This window comes from Lissotriton vulgaris, chromosome 7, assembly GCF_964263255.1.
Source record: "Lissotriton vulgaris chromosome 7, aLisVul1.2, whole genome shotgun sequence".
In the NCBI taxonomy this organism is placed as follows: Eukaryota; Metazoa; Chordata; class Amphibia; order Caudata; family Salamandridae; genus Lissotriton; species Lissotriton vulgaris.
This window is the reverse complement of record NC_141695.1, coordinates 1,706,432,556-1,706,446,114: the sequence shown is the minus strand read 5'-3', so window position 1 is coordinate 1,706,446,114 and position 13,559 is coordinate 1,706,432,556. Positions and strand designations below refer to the sequence as shown.

The 13,559-nt window shown below is 44.9% G+C and overlaps 1 protein-coding gene across 2 annotated transcripts in view; it reads left to right on the top strand.

Annotated features, from left to right (window-relative positions):
* The window catches only part of LSM14B (LSM family member 14B), a 59,618-nt gene that overhangs the window by 9,711 nt on the left and 36,348 nt on the right, over positions 1 to 13,559 (top strand). For both annotated transcript variants that reach the window (XM_086932867.1, XM_086932868.1), the window contains exon 2: positions 13,323 to 13,486. In XM_086932867.1, the coding sequence (XP_086788993.1) occupies positions 13,323 to 13,486 (164 nt within the window). The remainder of the gene's footprint in view (positions 1 to 13,322; positions 13,487 to 13,559) is intronic.

Sequence of the window (13,559 nt, the reverse complement as noted above, 5' to 3'; positions counted from 1 at the left end):
ATCAGCATAGTTCACTACCTTGATTCCAAATGATTTTATTAGGGAGATCAGTGGGCGTAGGTATATGTTGAATACAATTGGGCTGATTGCAGAGCTCTGTGGTACTCCATATCTGATGGGTAAATTTTTGGATACAAAAGGAGGAATAGTCACTGCTTCCTGTCTATTCTGTAGATGGGACTGGAACCAGTTAAGAGCCATGCCTGTGATTCTACATTCCTCAAGCCTGTTGAGTAATATCCGATGATTGACAGTATTGAACATGGCTGACATGTCCACTAGTACTAACAGAACCTCATGGCCAGTGTCAGCACGCTTTCTCAACTCGTCCAGGACTGTTACCAAGGCTGTTTCTGTGCAGTGTGACGGCCGAAATCCAAATTGGATTTCGTCTCATAGTAAATTTTCCTCTAGAAACTTAGATAGCATTTTGCTGACCAGCCGTTCTAAAATCTTTACTGGGTATGGCAACAGGGAGATATGTCTATAGTTTGAGGATCAAGTGTGGATTTTTTTTAATAATGGGGTCACCATCGCTCTCTTCCAACATCTTTGGACCGAGCTGCTGCCCAGTGACTGGCTGCAGAGTTGACAGAGTAATTCATATAGTTGCGTATTGAACTCCTTCCATAATCGATGTGGGAAGGGGTCTAGTGGAGATCCAGAAGAGATGCCGAGAGCTATGTTATTGAACTCTTCCTGTGTGGGGATCTGAAACTGTTTTAAGGCAATCTGTTCCCCTCTGATTTCACCCTCAGTCTGTTTATTACCTTTAGCTACCTCCGGTACATTACTCTCGGTATCCCTCTGAGCAATTTTGTCCAGTTCTAGGCCACCATTTTTTTTTCTTCAAAAAAAGTTGAGGCTATCGCAGAGCTCTTGAGTAGCTATTTTCTGTGTACTATCAGGTTTAGATAGCTGTTTTACTAAGTTGAAGACAGTTTTTGTTCTGTCGGTGGCCTGCAAGATCCTTTTCTCATAATGATCTGCTTTTGCCTTTGCTATTATTTTTTCGTTTTCAGGGCTCTCTTGTCCTTTTCCTTGTACTGTTTCCCCCATTTCCTCTCTGCCTGTTTGCATTCCTTCCTTAGTATTTTTAGTTCTTCATTGTACCAAGGGGCTGACTATTTCTTCAATTTTTTCAATGGTACCTGCTGGTCAAGAGTGAATAATCCACCCGCAGAAATAGATATAATTTTCCTCGACCGTTTTTGTATGGTCAAAGGCATTTTCTCCAGGGCATAGTCATTTTACTTTTAGCAACTTGGCCCATTCTCTACCCTGACGATATCTTCTTGATTTAGTTTTGTTGTTTTCCGTAGGAAGTACTAGTCTGAAGAGAACTAGGGAGTGGTCCGTCCAATGCATAGGCAGTATTTCCTCCACCTATACATCTGTGATGTTTGCAAATAGTAGATCCAAGATGTGGCCTCCTATGTGGGTTGGTTGTTGTACCAGTTGTGGAAGTTTTATGGATGCGCTCATTTGTGTTTGGGTGCAGATGAAAGTACAGAGGGAATAATAAATGCATGGTGAGTGATGTGCTTGTTTGAGAATGAGTGCATTGTGAGTGGTGAGACTGCAGGGTGAGCAGTGGGAGTGAGCGGAGTGGCGTGTCATAGGAATGTGTTGGTAATGTATTTAGGTGAGCGCAAGGTAAGTGGAGGGTGGACCCTGTGAGTGCATTGTGAGCAGTGGAAGTACACTATAATCCCTGTGAGTGCAGGTTGAGCGGTGAGAATGACCGGTGGAGTGTCATGAGAATGTAGGTTAAGTAAACCCTTTCAACCCTATGAGCGTTACACACCTGATGGTTTACAGAGCAAGGCAGCGCATGCTGCAGCAGCCAAAACTATTGGGCTCACAGGCAGAAGCCAGGACTGACAAGCCTACTCCAGGAGACAACGGCAAAAGTTTCTCCAATGATACTTGGTGCATAAACCACAAACCCATACTTGTCCTGATGAAGACCCACCTTGACTACTTAACCCCTTCCATGCTGCTGTGATTCTGCGCCTGTGCGGCAGAATCTCAAGTGGGCGGGTTTATGACGGCCCCCAGCCGTCATCAGCACACGAGCACCGTAGTGCATGACGGCTGGGGGCCGTCATCGGCATGGAAGGGGTTAATAGAGCATATATTGGGTTGAAGCGTCGACTATCTCCTACTGTCCAGATTGACCAAGGCTCTGCATGCAAAAGACCAACTGATCTGTATAAGGCAAGTCATTGTGTTCTTCATAATATTCTGGCCTCCATTTTCCCCTGTACATATTTTAATCGCCCTGTATCAAATGCGCACTGAATTCTATCACTGGGCACAAATGAAACTTGATCACACATCACCTGAAGTTTCAACTCGTGTTGATAGCCTTGTTTACAAATGTGTGAGTATATATAATTGATTCAATTTATAGAATACTCCTCAGTTTGCATTGCTGTTGCGTTTTTGCTGTGTTCCGTATGTAAAAACAGCTCAGTTATGAAAGTTTGAAGACTATAGCAAACCCATTACCACAAGGGCAGGATGGGAGGTCCTATGTGCTCTTCAAAACTTTCTTTGGAGTATCTACCACTTCAAAGGCGCAATTCAGTACTCGACTCATGATACCATGACTTTAATCAGACCCCCCAGGATATAGCGGCACAAATATGGAAATTTAGCGGCACAAATATGGAAATTTAGCGGCATTTTTGCAGCACTTTATTTTACTCATAATCATTCATTCTCAGCCTTAAATCAATGGAAACTGTTTTAGCAGAGTAGTCCGCTTTGAAATGGGCAACCTGGGATATGGAACAGCGGAAGCAGCCCACAGGTGAAGGCTGTTATCCCTTGGAGATGCAATCCTCCATTTACTTTAGTATAGTGTCCCATAGGCGCTGGGATACTCGGGGATTCCGTTACTATCCCTGGACTGATAGTAGGTTTAGGGGTAAAGAGAAACACTGGCGCCTTTAGTAAGGGTTTAAGAGAGGGCTTTATTGGTATATAAGTCTTTTTGGGTAGGGGTCCGACTCTGTCCCTGAAATGAGACGTGGGATCCAATGGAAAGGTAGCTTGCTCCAGCTTGGCTTTCTTCTTCCTTGGATGGCGACTGGTACCGGGGCTTCTGAAGGGGACGTCTCTCACCACGAGTCTCCTCCGCTCCGGTGCAGAAAAGAAAGGAAAAGGGGGTCAGGTAACGGTGATGACCACTAGTACTAAGTAGGGCCGGGAGTGAGGGAAACCAGTGATAGTGCGTCTCGAGCCTTACTTAAGTTCCGTGAACTAAGGGTAGAGTGCACGTGAGGGGATGGAAGGGGAAACTGTACAAGGGCTTTACACGTTAATACTCTAGGTTGGCTTTTCCGCCCCACCCAAGCTGCCATACGACCCCGTACCTCTTGGAGCCACGCTCCTCCCGTGGGACCGTGGCGGGGCGCAGAGTGGAAACGTTGGCCTCCTGGCTTCGCGGTCCCAGTCTTTTCTTCCTCCTCGGGGTCCTTCTGGTCTCACCTTTCTCTTTCTCCGTCCTCTTCTCCGAGCTCCTCCAGGGAATCGCCATCCGTCCTCTTCCTCCCAGTTCCGGCTTTTGAGTCCCCGCCGAGGGGCGGGGACTCTTCCTCATAGTCCGGACTGTTAAAGGGGCCGTGTGTTTGGTATCGGCCGGCCAGCTCGTTTCCTGGTCTTCGGTCCACGTGCATTCTGGTAGCTGTGGGGAAAAGCGGCAAGGTGAGAGGGGGGTGGCAGACCACCAGTCCGTAGGGGTGTTCATGTCCTGTCCGCTCACCCTGTCACATATAGGTTCTGAGAAGCCCAACAAAGATGGCCTGGTAGCATCCCATAGGAAATGGCATTCCAGAAGCTACCTTAGTGAAATTAAATATTTGCCCAAGATCACACAATGTGCCATGTTACAGCCAGCTCGGAAAGCCACGGTCGGGTAGCCCAGGCCAGGGCATTTTGAATTTAAGCGACTGGACAACTTCTGAAGGTCCCCCAACCAGGGCCGTTCGCAAACTAGCCCTGGCAATTATGTCTGATTGGCCAGGGGGGGTGAAGAATGGCCTGCATGTTTGGCCTGGCTTTCTAAGAGGGTTCTTTGTTCTGTAGTTGGATGATGAAGCAGTTCCTGCTACAGCTGGAACACTCTTCGGAGTAGCTGTTGCACTTTATAAATAGTTGGCTGATTGATTGATTGACTAATTGAATGCCATGGATGTTGACTTAACATGCTCTGTTAGCCGTCTGGTGTCTGTTTTCATGGTAGCACAGTACAGGCAGTGCAAGAACAGTGGAAGTGTTTGCAGGTGACAGAGGACCTGCAAATGGCAAGATGGGGATGAAACAATTGAGGCATATTCACTGGCTTTCCCAGAGTGCTGAGGACATTATTATGGCATATGGAGACAAAATACATTTAAGGTAGGGTTGCGCTACTACAATACAAGTTGGACAATACTCACGATGTGATTGTGACAGTTAAAACAGTGAGGCATACCAGGATGTGGTACTGGGATGCATAGTGTTGCCAGTCCTGGTTGGGACCCTACCTCAGGAAAAAGGTGGTGCAACTGCAGCTGTGACCAAAAATGCAGGAGTGAAAACAATGCTTCCCTTGGATCATAAATACAGTATGCTACGCTGAAAAACTCTGTACTTTTATTGATTTTCCAAAATTCTATGGATGATTGAATTTATCACAAATAGTGTGAAACAGCAGTCAGCTAAGCATGAACAGTTATATTTGTTGCATCTCAACACAATAAAACAGCGAAATGTGCTCGATCCACAGAGCCATTTGTGACTTGATATATACATGAAAGGAAATGTGCTATTGTACAATGGCACTGCCTTTTGACAGTTCACAATTGAACCCACTATACAACTCTGATTTGCACACGGGCAAAATGGATTTCACAAAACGTTCACAGGATTGTTTCTGGGAATCTGCACCTGGCACAGTTTTCTAGTCATACCCTAGCAACATATTGTGCGAATTCCAAAAACCTGTAAACGTCTATGCAAACGTCAGAAGCAACTACAAACAGACACTTTTTTATCTGTGAACAGGGTCCTGAATTTCAAGAAAATCGAAATCCTGAACAATGATAAATGGCCACTGGGTGACACAATGTGTATGCTCATGCATGAAGGACAATTAGTAACACAAAAGAAATGTGGTGGAAACTGTTTCATAGTCATTTCTCAAGGGTTCCGTCCTGTAAAGCTCCATCTTTGCAAGGTCCAAACTTTCAATTGAGTGACGTTTCTGCTGCCTGGACAACAGAAGCATACTGAATCACGCGCTCCTTGACCCCATTCACTTGCCTCAGGATGTTCTGCTTGAATTCATTTGTTTGTGTCTAAATGGCCTGGACGGCCAGGTATTCACAAAATTCAACTCAAGGTGGGAATTAATGTTGGCCTTTCCCATGTAGTGTAATGGCAATGCTTGCAATTGTATTATAAACTATGAGGACACTGAGATTGGCATCAACCTCCTACCCCCCAAAAACGTCAGGCTGTTCAACATATTGTAGATGCCACAGCTTGCATAATCAAGTAACCATAAAGTACTTGCACACTCCAAGCAGAAATCTGCTTAATTCTATTTCAGTGTACCTGCTCTTACAACAAGTCTACTAAAAAAAAGGTTGATGGAAGCTATGCTTTGCTCTTAGTGCCACACTTCTTGGAACTGCAGCAGAAAACTGTAGTGTAACCACGATATACACTTTCAATAAATACTTCACTGTCGATATGACTCCTTGTAAACCGGATAGATCAATATATTCTGTCCTGTACTAGGTAACTGATCTTCTCACATGCTCCCAGATTGATTTGGTCTGAAATCCTACATGAAGGCTTGCAGTTGTTATCTGAGAGAAAAATCGGCTATGGACCTCTCTGCACAAGAGATGGGACTGTGCTTGCCAGAAGACAACCTTATTTGAACAAGCCCAAAATGAAGAGCGCACCCTAGTGTAGAAGGCCACAGTGTATTGAGTGCGTGCCTAGGAGACCAGCTCCCAGCAGCCACCAGGAAGAACAAAAATCCATATCATCTCGGGTTGACGTGCTACAATGTCAGTGCAACTAAATACCCAAACTAACCTTAACCTGTACCGTTGGGGAGCTGGAAAACGATTTCCCAGTACCATTCTGTAACTATTTAAATTAATGATAAAGTTTAACTCTACCGTGACACTGTTGGTATCTGCACTGCAGGAACATTTTGACCGTAACCAGCATATTAAGAGATAAAGGAAGCGAAAGAGTAGGTAACCTAGGGGATGCTTACTCACAACTATATCAGCCCAAAGATTCACTGGAATCCAACCGGGTGTTGGTTTCCATTGACATGTGGCCTGAACAGCATCCTGTTACACCTTTTAATACATTTAAAAAAGCTTAGCCCTGTGCAGAAAAGCATTGTCCAGTAAATATTAAGTGTAGATTCTGAAGTTAGAAACAGTGTCACTAAAGGAGCTGGAGTTGAATTGTTGAGAAACTTGTAAAGATAGAGACACATTTCCCTATATTGAAAAATGTATTTAAGAAATTAAAGAAGCAAAAAAGTTCAAACTACTCAATTTGCTGTATTGGACATTGCGGCAACATTACCTTCTGAAATCGTTTTTACAAAAGTGCCGATTTTACGGGCACTTTTGTAAAAATCGTGACATTTTTACAAAAGTGCCGATTTCGCCGCAAACAGCGAAATCCTGGAGGGTCTGTTTAATACACTTCTGAACCTGTGACTAAGCCAGGAAGAACGGCTGTGCTGCTTCAAGGACTGCCACTCTGCTGGACTGCTGCTTTGCTGGGTTCTTGCCTGCTGTGCTCTTGCCTTGCTGAGTTGTCCTGCCTCTGTTCTTCTGCCTTTGAGAAGGACTTGACCTGCATCACTTGAACCTTGTGACTCCAAGGGCTTGCTAGCTTGCCTCCTTTAAGTCTCCGGGATATCCAAGACTTCAACTCATCCTGCTACGGCACCTGAACTTTGCTTGCTGCAAGTCATGTCTTGCCCTGCCAAGTGGTGCCAACCAAGTCTGGGGCCCTTGGAATTGGGTATAAAGTGCTGCTACAACCAGATCTCGCACATCCTCATCGGAACCAGCGTACCCATGTCGTTGCGTGGCGGTACTGCTGGAGCATCACCCGCACATTGCTGAACAGACTTCTCGCTGCAGTTGCATCTCGTCTACTGCATGGCTCTGCATGCATTGCTTCGGCTGCATCTCGCATCCTTGTCAACAGCGCATCCTTGATTAACCCCGGTCTCATACACGTAATGAACTTGATGGCCGCTAGCAGCCTAAAGCTAACCTGTGATAAGACTAAGGTGATGGTAGCGGGCAATAATCCCCAAAGGTGAATGGAAATGAACTGGCCAGCCACCCTGCAAACCATCCCACCCCCAAAAACGGAGGTAAAAAGTTAGAGTATGGTTAGATGAGAAACTGACCATGGAAGTCCAGGTCTGGAAACTAGCACCCTCCTGTTTCGTCTACTTCATACCCTCAGAAGACTTCTGAGATGGTTAACAAACTCAACACGCAGAAATTAGTGGTACAAGGCCTGTTAACTTCTCAATTGGACTATGAAAACTCTTCTATCTTAATAGCTCTAAGACGGTCTTAAAAAGATTGCAGGTCGTACAAAATGTTGCAGCACGCAACATCCAAAAAATAACCAAACGCCACTCCGCAAGGACAGCACTTGAAGCCCTGCATTGGCTCTCCGTAGCCAAGATTCCATTTTTAGACTGTCCTGTACATAAAGTGAGCCACAAAAAAGGCTCAACACAGATTCAGGACCTTTGTTACCTTTTTATAAGCCTGTGAGTTCACTGCGTTCTAATCAGTTACTGCACACTGTTCCCAGAATGAGCCAGAGGTCGCTCTTTTACTTGTATCGCTCAGAGGCTTTGGAACTTTCTCCCGCTGCATTGGAGATAAACCAAATCAGAACAGACATTTAGAAAACTACTGAAGACTAGACTGCTGCATACTTGGCCGCGTGTTTAGCTAGCGCTTGGAGACTCGTATGGGTTACCATGCACTCTATAAATCTGAGAATAGAATAGATGGTACTTTGGTTCAGAGGGCCCAAGTGGCTCTCTATCGGGTCCGTGCTCCATCACACAGCACGGTTGGTCTGAACTTGTGACCGTGGCCCAGCGCAACCAGATGACCGATTTAAGTGCTTATTCAGGAATGGAAAAATCACCTTCTATGGCGAGCCAGATTTAATCAGGACAAGCTATTTTGAGGCCCTACTCTTCCTTTCTGGCGAGTAGGAAGACAAACTGACTTCTGACCCGTGTCTAAAAGCGGAGCAAATGTGTTATGGCAACAAGATTTAAAGACACCTTTATTGCTCAGAAAGTGGATGAGCAATAAAGATGCTTTTAAGTCTTGTCACATTATCTCCTTCTCTGAAAGCGGATCAAAAGTACATTACAGTTAGGTAGAGTAGATTTGTCAGGTTCCTAGATCTGCATGTCTAGTAAACGTTGTATGACTTTTCCAGGCTTGTTATGGTTTCTTAGCGCTCTTTTACACTCTTTAACCCCTTCGGCGCTTATAACCAGCTCAGCTCGTCATGAGGCACAGTGGAGCTGTGCTCATGACTAGCTGAGCTCGTCATAACTGCCGCGTGGAAGGGGTTAAAAACATAATATCTTGACTTCTGCTTGTGGGCTTTTGCCGTTTTGGTCTCGTTTAATTTATACTCTAAATTTTTCTAATTTCTAACCTGGTGTGAAGACTTTCTGTAGTGTTTTCACTGTTACTGTTGTAAGTGTTGCGCAAATCTGAGTTCCTGGCTGGCCACAACTGGTGAAATAGCGGATCCTGAGATCACGCCAAAGTGCATCATTGTCTCGGTTCCCTGCCAGAGACTCTTGGAGTTTGTTTTCCGGATTTAGGAAGTACAAACCTAGAGGAAATCCTCCTCTTGCAGTTAAAGCACCTTAGCAAGTGCTTCACATAGGAACATATATATCTATAGTTCCTTATATCACCTCTCACCCATAGGTCCTGAAGAAAGGCAGTTTTTAATACGAGGCCTGGCTGAAACTAGTTGACCACACCGGACGTGGGAGACCAGAAGTCTCTCCTACCACGTCCAAAAGTTTTGTTTTTAACTCTGCCAAGGGCCCATTAATAAATTATTCTTTGGACACTGGGACCCTAAGGATAGTTCTTAAACCTCACTCTGAACACCATCACTGCACACTTACTTAACACTCTCTGCTCCGCTGTAAACAGACATCGCAGCACACCTGAGGCAAACTCTGTTCCCCAGGTGGGACCCGATGATGAAGCATGCCACCAACTAGGTTTGTGGGTGAGGGCCTTCATAAAAACTAATGTTTTTCTGAGACACACATAACATGAGCGTTATCAGTGTAGCTAGCTCGTATTGATTACTACTTGCGCAAATACTTTAAACATTACTTCTAAGTTAAGCCAGACAGGTCGGCGCCAAGGTACCATATGGTGAACACAGAATAGTTTAGGGTGTGTTGTGACTTACAATGAATAGCCTACCTCTGCAAACCAGAAACCCAATTTCTATTGAGTTGCCACTTGTTTGACCACCCCCTCCCTGTTAATTGACCAGATCATTGAGGTACTTGTAAAAGTGGTTCAAAGATCAAATGGGCCTCAAGGTGCCATGAGGTTACAAAACTGCATTCTAGGAAACATTCGCCATAGGACGAATGTTTTTGAAAATCGAACACCTAATTAATCACTATAAAAATGTTTGGATTTGATTCTTTGATGCAGGAGGTGCTGCTATACCCTCTGTCTTCATGCATATCACATCTTAGCTATGCTTATTTTTCCTTTACACATCATATTGAATTAGTTGTCCACTCTTTAGAGGAAAAATTGCTGTTAATTGCCATGGCTGTAATTGTAGGCATGTGTCAGGGCAAAGCCCTATAATGTGAGGGTAATTAAAAGGAACCATTGCCTTGTAGGTAAAGTTAATAAGGGTATTAGCACTGCCCCTTAAAAGTAAATGGGGACACTGTAGTAGTGATCTGACATAAAGGATAGGGAAGAAAACAGCTCTGTTCTCCTCCTGTGTCAGTCAGCTGCCTCTTCTGATCGAGTTGGCTGTCTGTGCTCTTCGCTTTACATTCCTGAAAGGGAAGCCGACTCGACCAAGGATGTAAACTGTAACTTTTTTCAATTTATTTTTTATTTTGCTTCCCTCTGCAAAATCAAAGGTAGGAGCCCGGATACCTGTCTGAATGAGAGGTTGCATTAGAGGAGGCTGAGGAATAGGCTAGGAAAAATTGAGCCATCTTTAGGTTTCACCTTCAAGACAGCAGAAGCGGTCTGGTTGCAAAAGATAAATTGTGAAAAATACAATGGACTTGGAGCAAAACCATGGCTTACCCGTGGTTGACTTTCTCACTCATTTACTTGTCATTTAATAGCTCGCCTTTCTCTTATGCTTGCCCCTCTTGTGCAACATACCAGATTTAAATACTTTTGATTGACTGACTTGTAGCCTTCCACTGCTCACTTCTAGGGAACTACTTTTTAGGTTGAGACTGGGCAGCACTTGCTCCGCGAGGCATGCTGTAATCGAGACTGGCTTGAGGTACCTCCCACCATCTTATCCATTTGTTCCTGTTCGTGCCCTTCATAAATGCATGCTTTTGATCAGCATGCTTAATTGGTCTCACCTTTTTCTGTTTCATACCCTCCCAGGAGACTGCCCCTGTTACATGTGGTTGTGGCTTTTTGTTTATACAGGTTCAGCTGTGAGCGCTAATTTTCTTGTTTTCCTCCATGTGTATCAGCACAGCACCTGCTTCACTGATGCTGTGCTTTCTTCTGTCTGCATGTGCATCGCAGGTTTAACTATGGTTTTAATTTGGAGGCTTTCTGGTTATGCACTCGAGTGCTCGCGCCTTCCAGCTCTCCCTCCTATTCTGTTTTGCTAATTTGCTTTTCAACCCGCTCTCCTCAAAAATCCCACTTCCTGTTTGTGGTTTTGTTTTTCTGTTTACTACCCCACATCCTTAGCCTCTTTTAATGTGTGTGGAGTAAACTGCTATCGGCCTCCACCTTTAATTTTGTTTTGTTCCGTTTTTTTTAACTTCTCAATCCACCGTGGGAAAGTACATCATTTTGTGTGGTGGTGTGCCCACATAGTGACAAGTGCCATCACCTGTGACGTCAGCCAGTCTGGCTGTGACCTAATTTTTTTTAATGTTCATTTTTTTTTGTCTTGGTTCTTCTCTGTACCGCTTCACCAAAAGGCATTGTCATACTCTATTTGGTGGCTTTATCAATGCTTGTTATCACCCAGTCTATAAAGTAAGAGCCAGCTCCTACTACCACAGCACACAGGACGGACATTCGAAGCTGGCTGCAAAGAATGCCGCCTTTGCTGGCTTCTCTGAATAGCTAAAGACTGTAATAGGCGCATTTGATTATCCGGCTCCCAGTGCCCATCCAGGATGCTAGCTGTACTCCTAGCAGTATCTCCACAGCATAGCGCACTGAACCAATACGAGCAAGCAGCCAGTATTTATCACCAGAACAGCCACCTATTAAGGGCTTTCTGGAGCCTCTAAGTGACCCTTTCTTTTCTCTGGAATGAGCTGCCTCTTCATTCAGAAACTAGGCCAAGTACTGACCATCTCGAATCACCCCAGCTTTACCTTGGTTCCAGAGACCGTATATAACTTGAAAAATGCCTAGTAAAGGGAACTATTATCTGAGAAAAATGGGTATCGAGCATCCTTAAAGGTGCAAAAGAACTCTTGAAGGTTCGTTACGTAAACAGTTGTAGTTTACCTCCAGAATTGGAAAGCAACAGATTTTCTAGATATGATGAGTTAACCAACTCTCCCCATGCCCCGCCCTGCTAAGGAAATGGCAGAAGCATCAGTCAATTCTTATTGGCTGGACTTTTGTATGTACTCATGGGGCGTCGAGGGGAATGTGATGTATTTCTGTAATGTAAAATCAGGTGTCTCTGCCCTGTGTCCTGACATCCAAAATGACCTTTCCGTTCAGCCCTAACAAATGTGAAATCCGAGGCCTTTAAATTTTGCTCTGTCTGACAGGGGGCCAATGCAGTTGTTTAAGGAGAGGTGGTGCACGAGTTCGTCTGGGCGCTCTAAAAATAAGCCTAGCAGCGCCATTCATAATCACCTGCAATCTATTCAGAAGGTTACCTGGGAGGCCAATATACAGGGCATTCCCGTAATCTAGTCGTGATAGTATCGAAGCGGATACTGCCATTCTAAGTGTATTGAAGGTGAGTAATGGGGCGAGCTTACGCAGCGGTCTCAGCATGCCTGTGCATGTACCTACAACTGTCGATACCTGTTGGGTCATAGTGAGCTTGGCATAGATTGATACCCTGACTTTTTACAGCCACAGCAGACTCTGGGTAGACGCCGAGCTGTTGTGGCCAAAAGACCTCTTTCCACGGGTTGGAATCTGAAGTGACGGCCAATACTTCCGTTTTATCCGGGTTGATTTTAAGGGAGTTGGCCTGCAGTCACTGTTGTTGTGCGGATCCCCACCTCTAACACTGTCCCTCTGCTTTACTGCACCCAAGATCCTGCATCTGACTTTCATAATTTAATCGCCCTGTGCTTCAGGGATAGTAATACTAAACTATTACTTTGAGGATCGCAAATCTCCTCTCGAAGTTTAAATAGAATGTCTCCAAGTCTTTTCATGGTAGGACATTTGCTGACATGCACAAATAACCTGAACCTCTTATTACTGAAAGTATTCATAAACCTAACAATTGCTCTGCGGCATGACCACGCACTCCTTTGTCCATTGGTGGACTTGCTGTCAGTGTTGCTGTACCTGCCAGTGGCGCACAGCCTCACGTTGGACCTCCTTTATCCTGGCTGCTGTCTTAACTCTTCCAGATTTAACCATGCTATGGAGGGCAGGGCATGCTACAGGTTACCCACCCCTTCAGAGTGCTCCTATAGCCATACAGTACTTGAAGCAGTGTCTTGGAGTGCAGAGCTGCCACTTTTGCAGAATGTGGGTAACAAAACAAACAGGTGGCCGTACAACTGTGCGGACTTATTTGTAATGCATATCTGATGCTCTGAAGATTGCATTGTACTTGTACCACTCTTCCTTCTCTTGCCAGTGGGATCCAGTGAGGCACGGTATTCAGCCTGTCAACACCACTTTCCAGTCCAAGTGCAATGCAGTCTTGCGAATATGTAGGCACGGGAGCCACATTGATTGGCGGCATATTGTAAATTGGTATTTAAAATATAGTAGATGGTCCTGTTAATTTTCCTTATGGCTTTTTCTTTCAAGTGAGGTCTTTTGGAACTGAAGATCGTCCTACAGATAGACCTGCTCCCCCAAGAGAAGAGATCTACGAATATATCATCTTCCGTGGAAGTGATATTAAGGACATTACTGTGTGTGAACCTCCGAAAGCCCAGCATGCTCTGCCCCAGGATCCTGCTATTGTCCAGGTATGTGCTGAGAGATGGCCAGTTGGGAACCATTTTATGTCACCGGAGGAGCCTGTGCTTCAGTAATGGACTC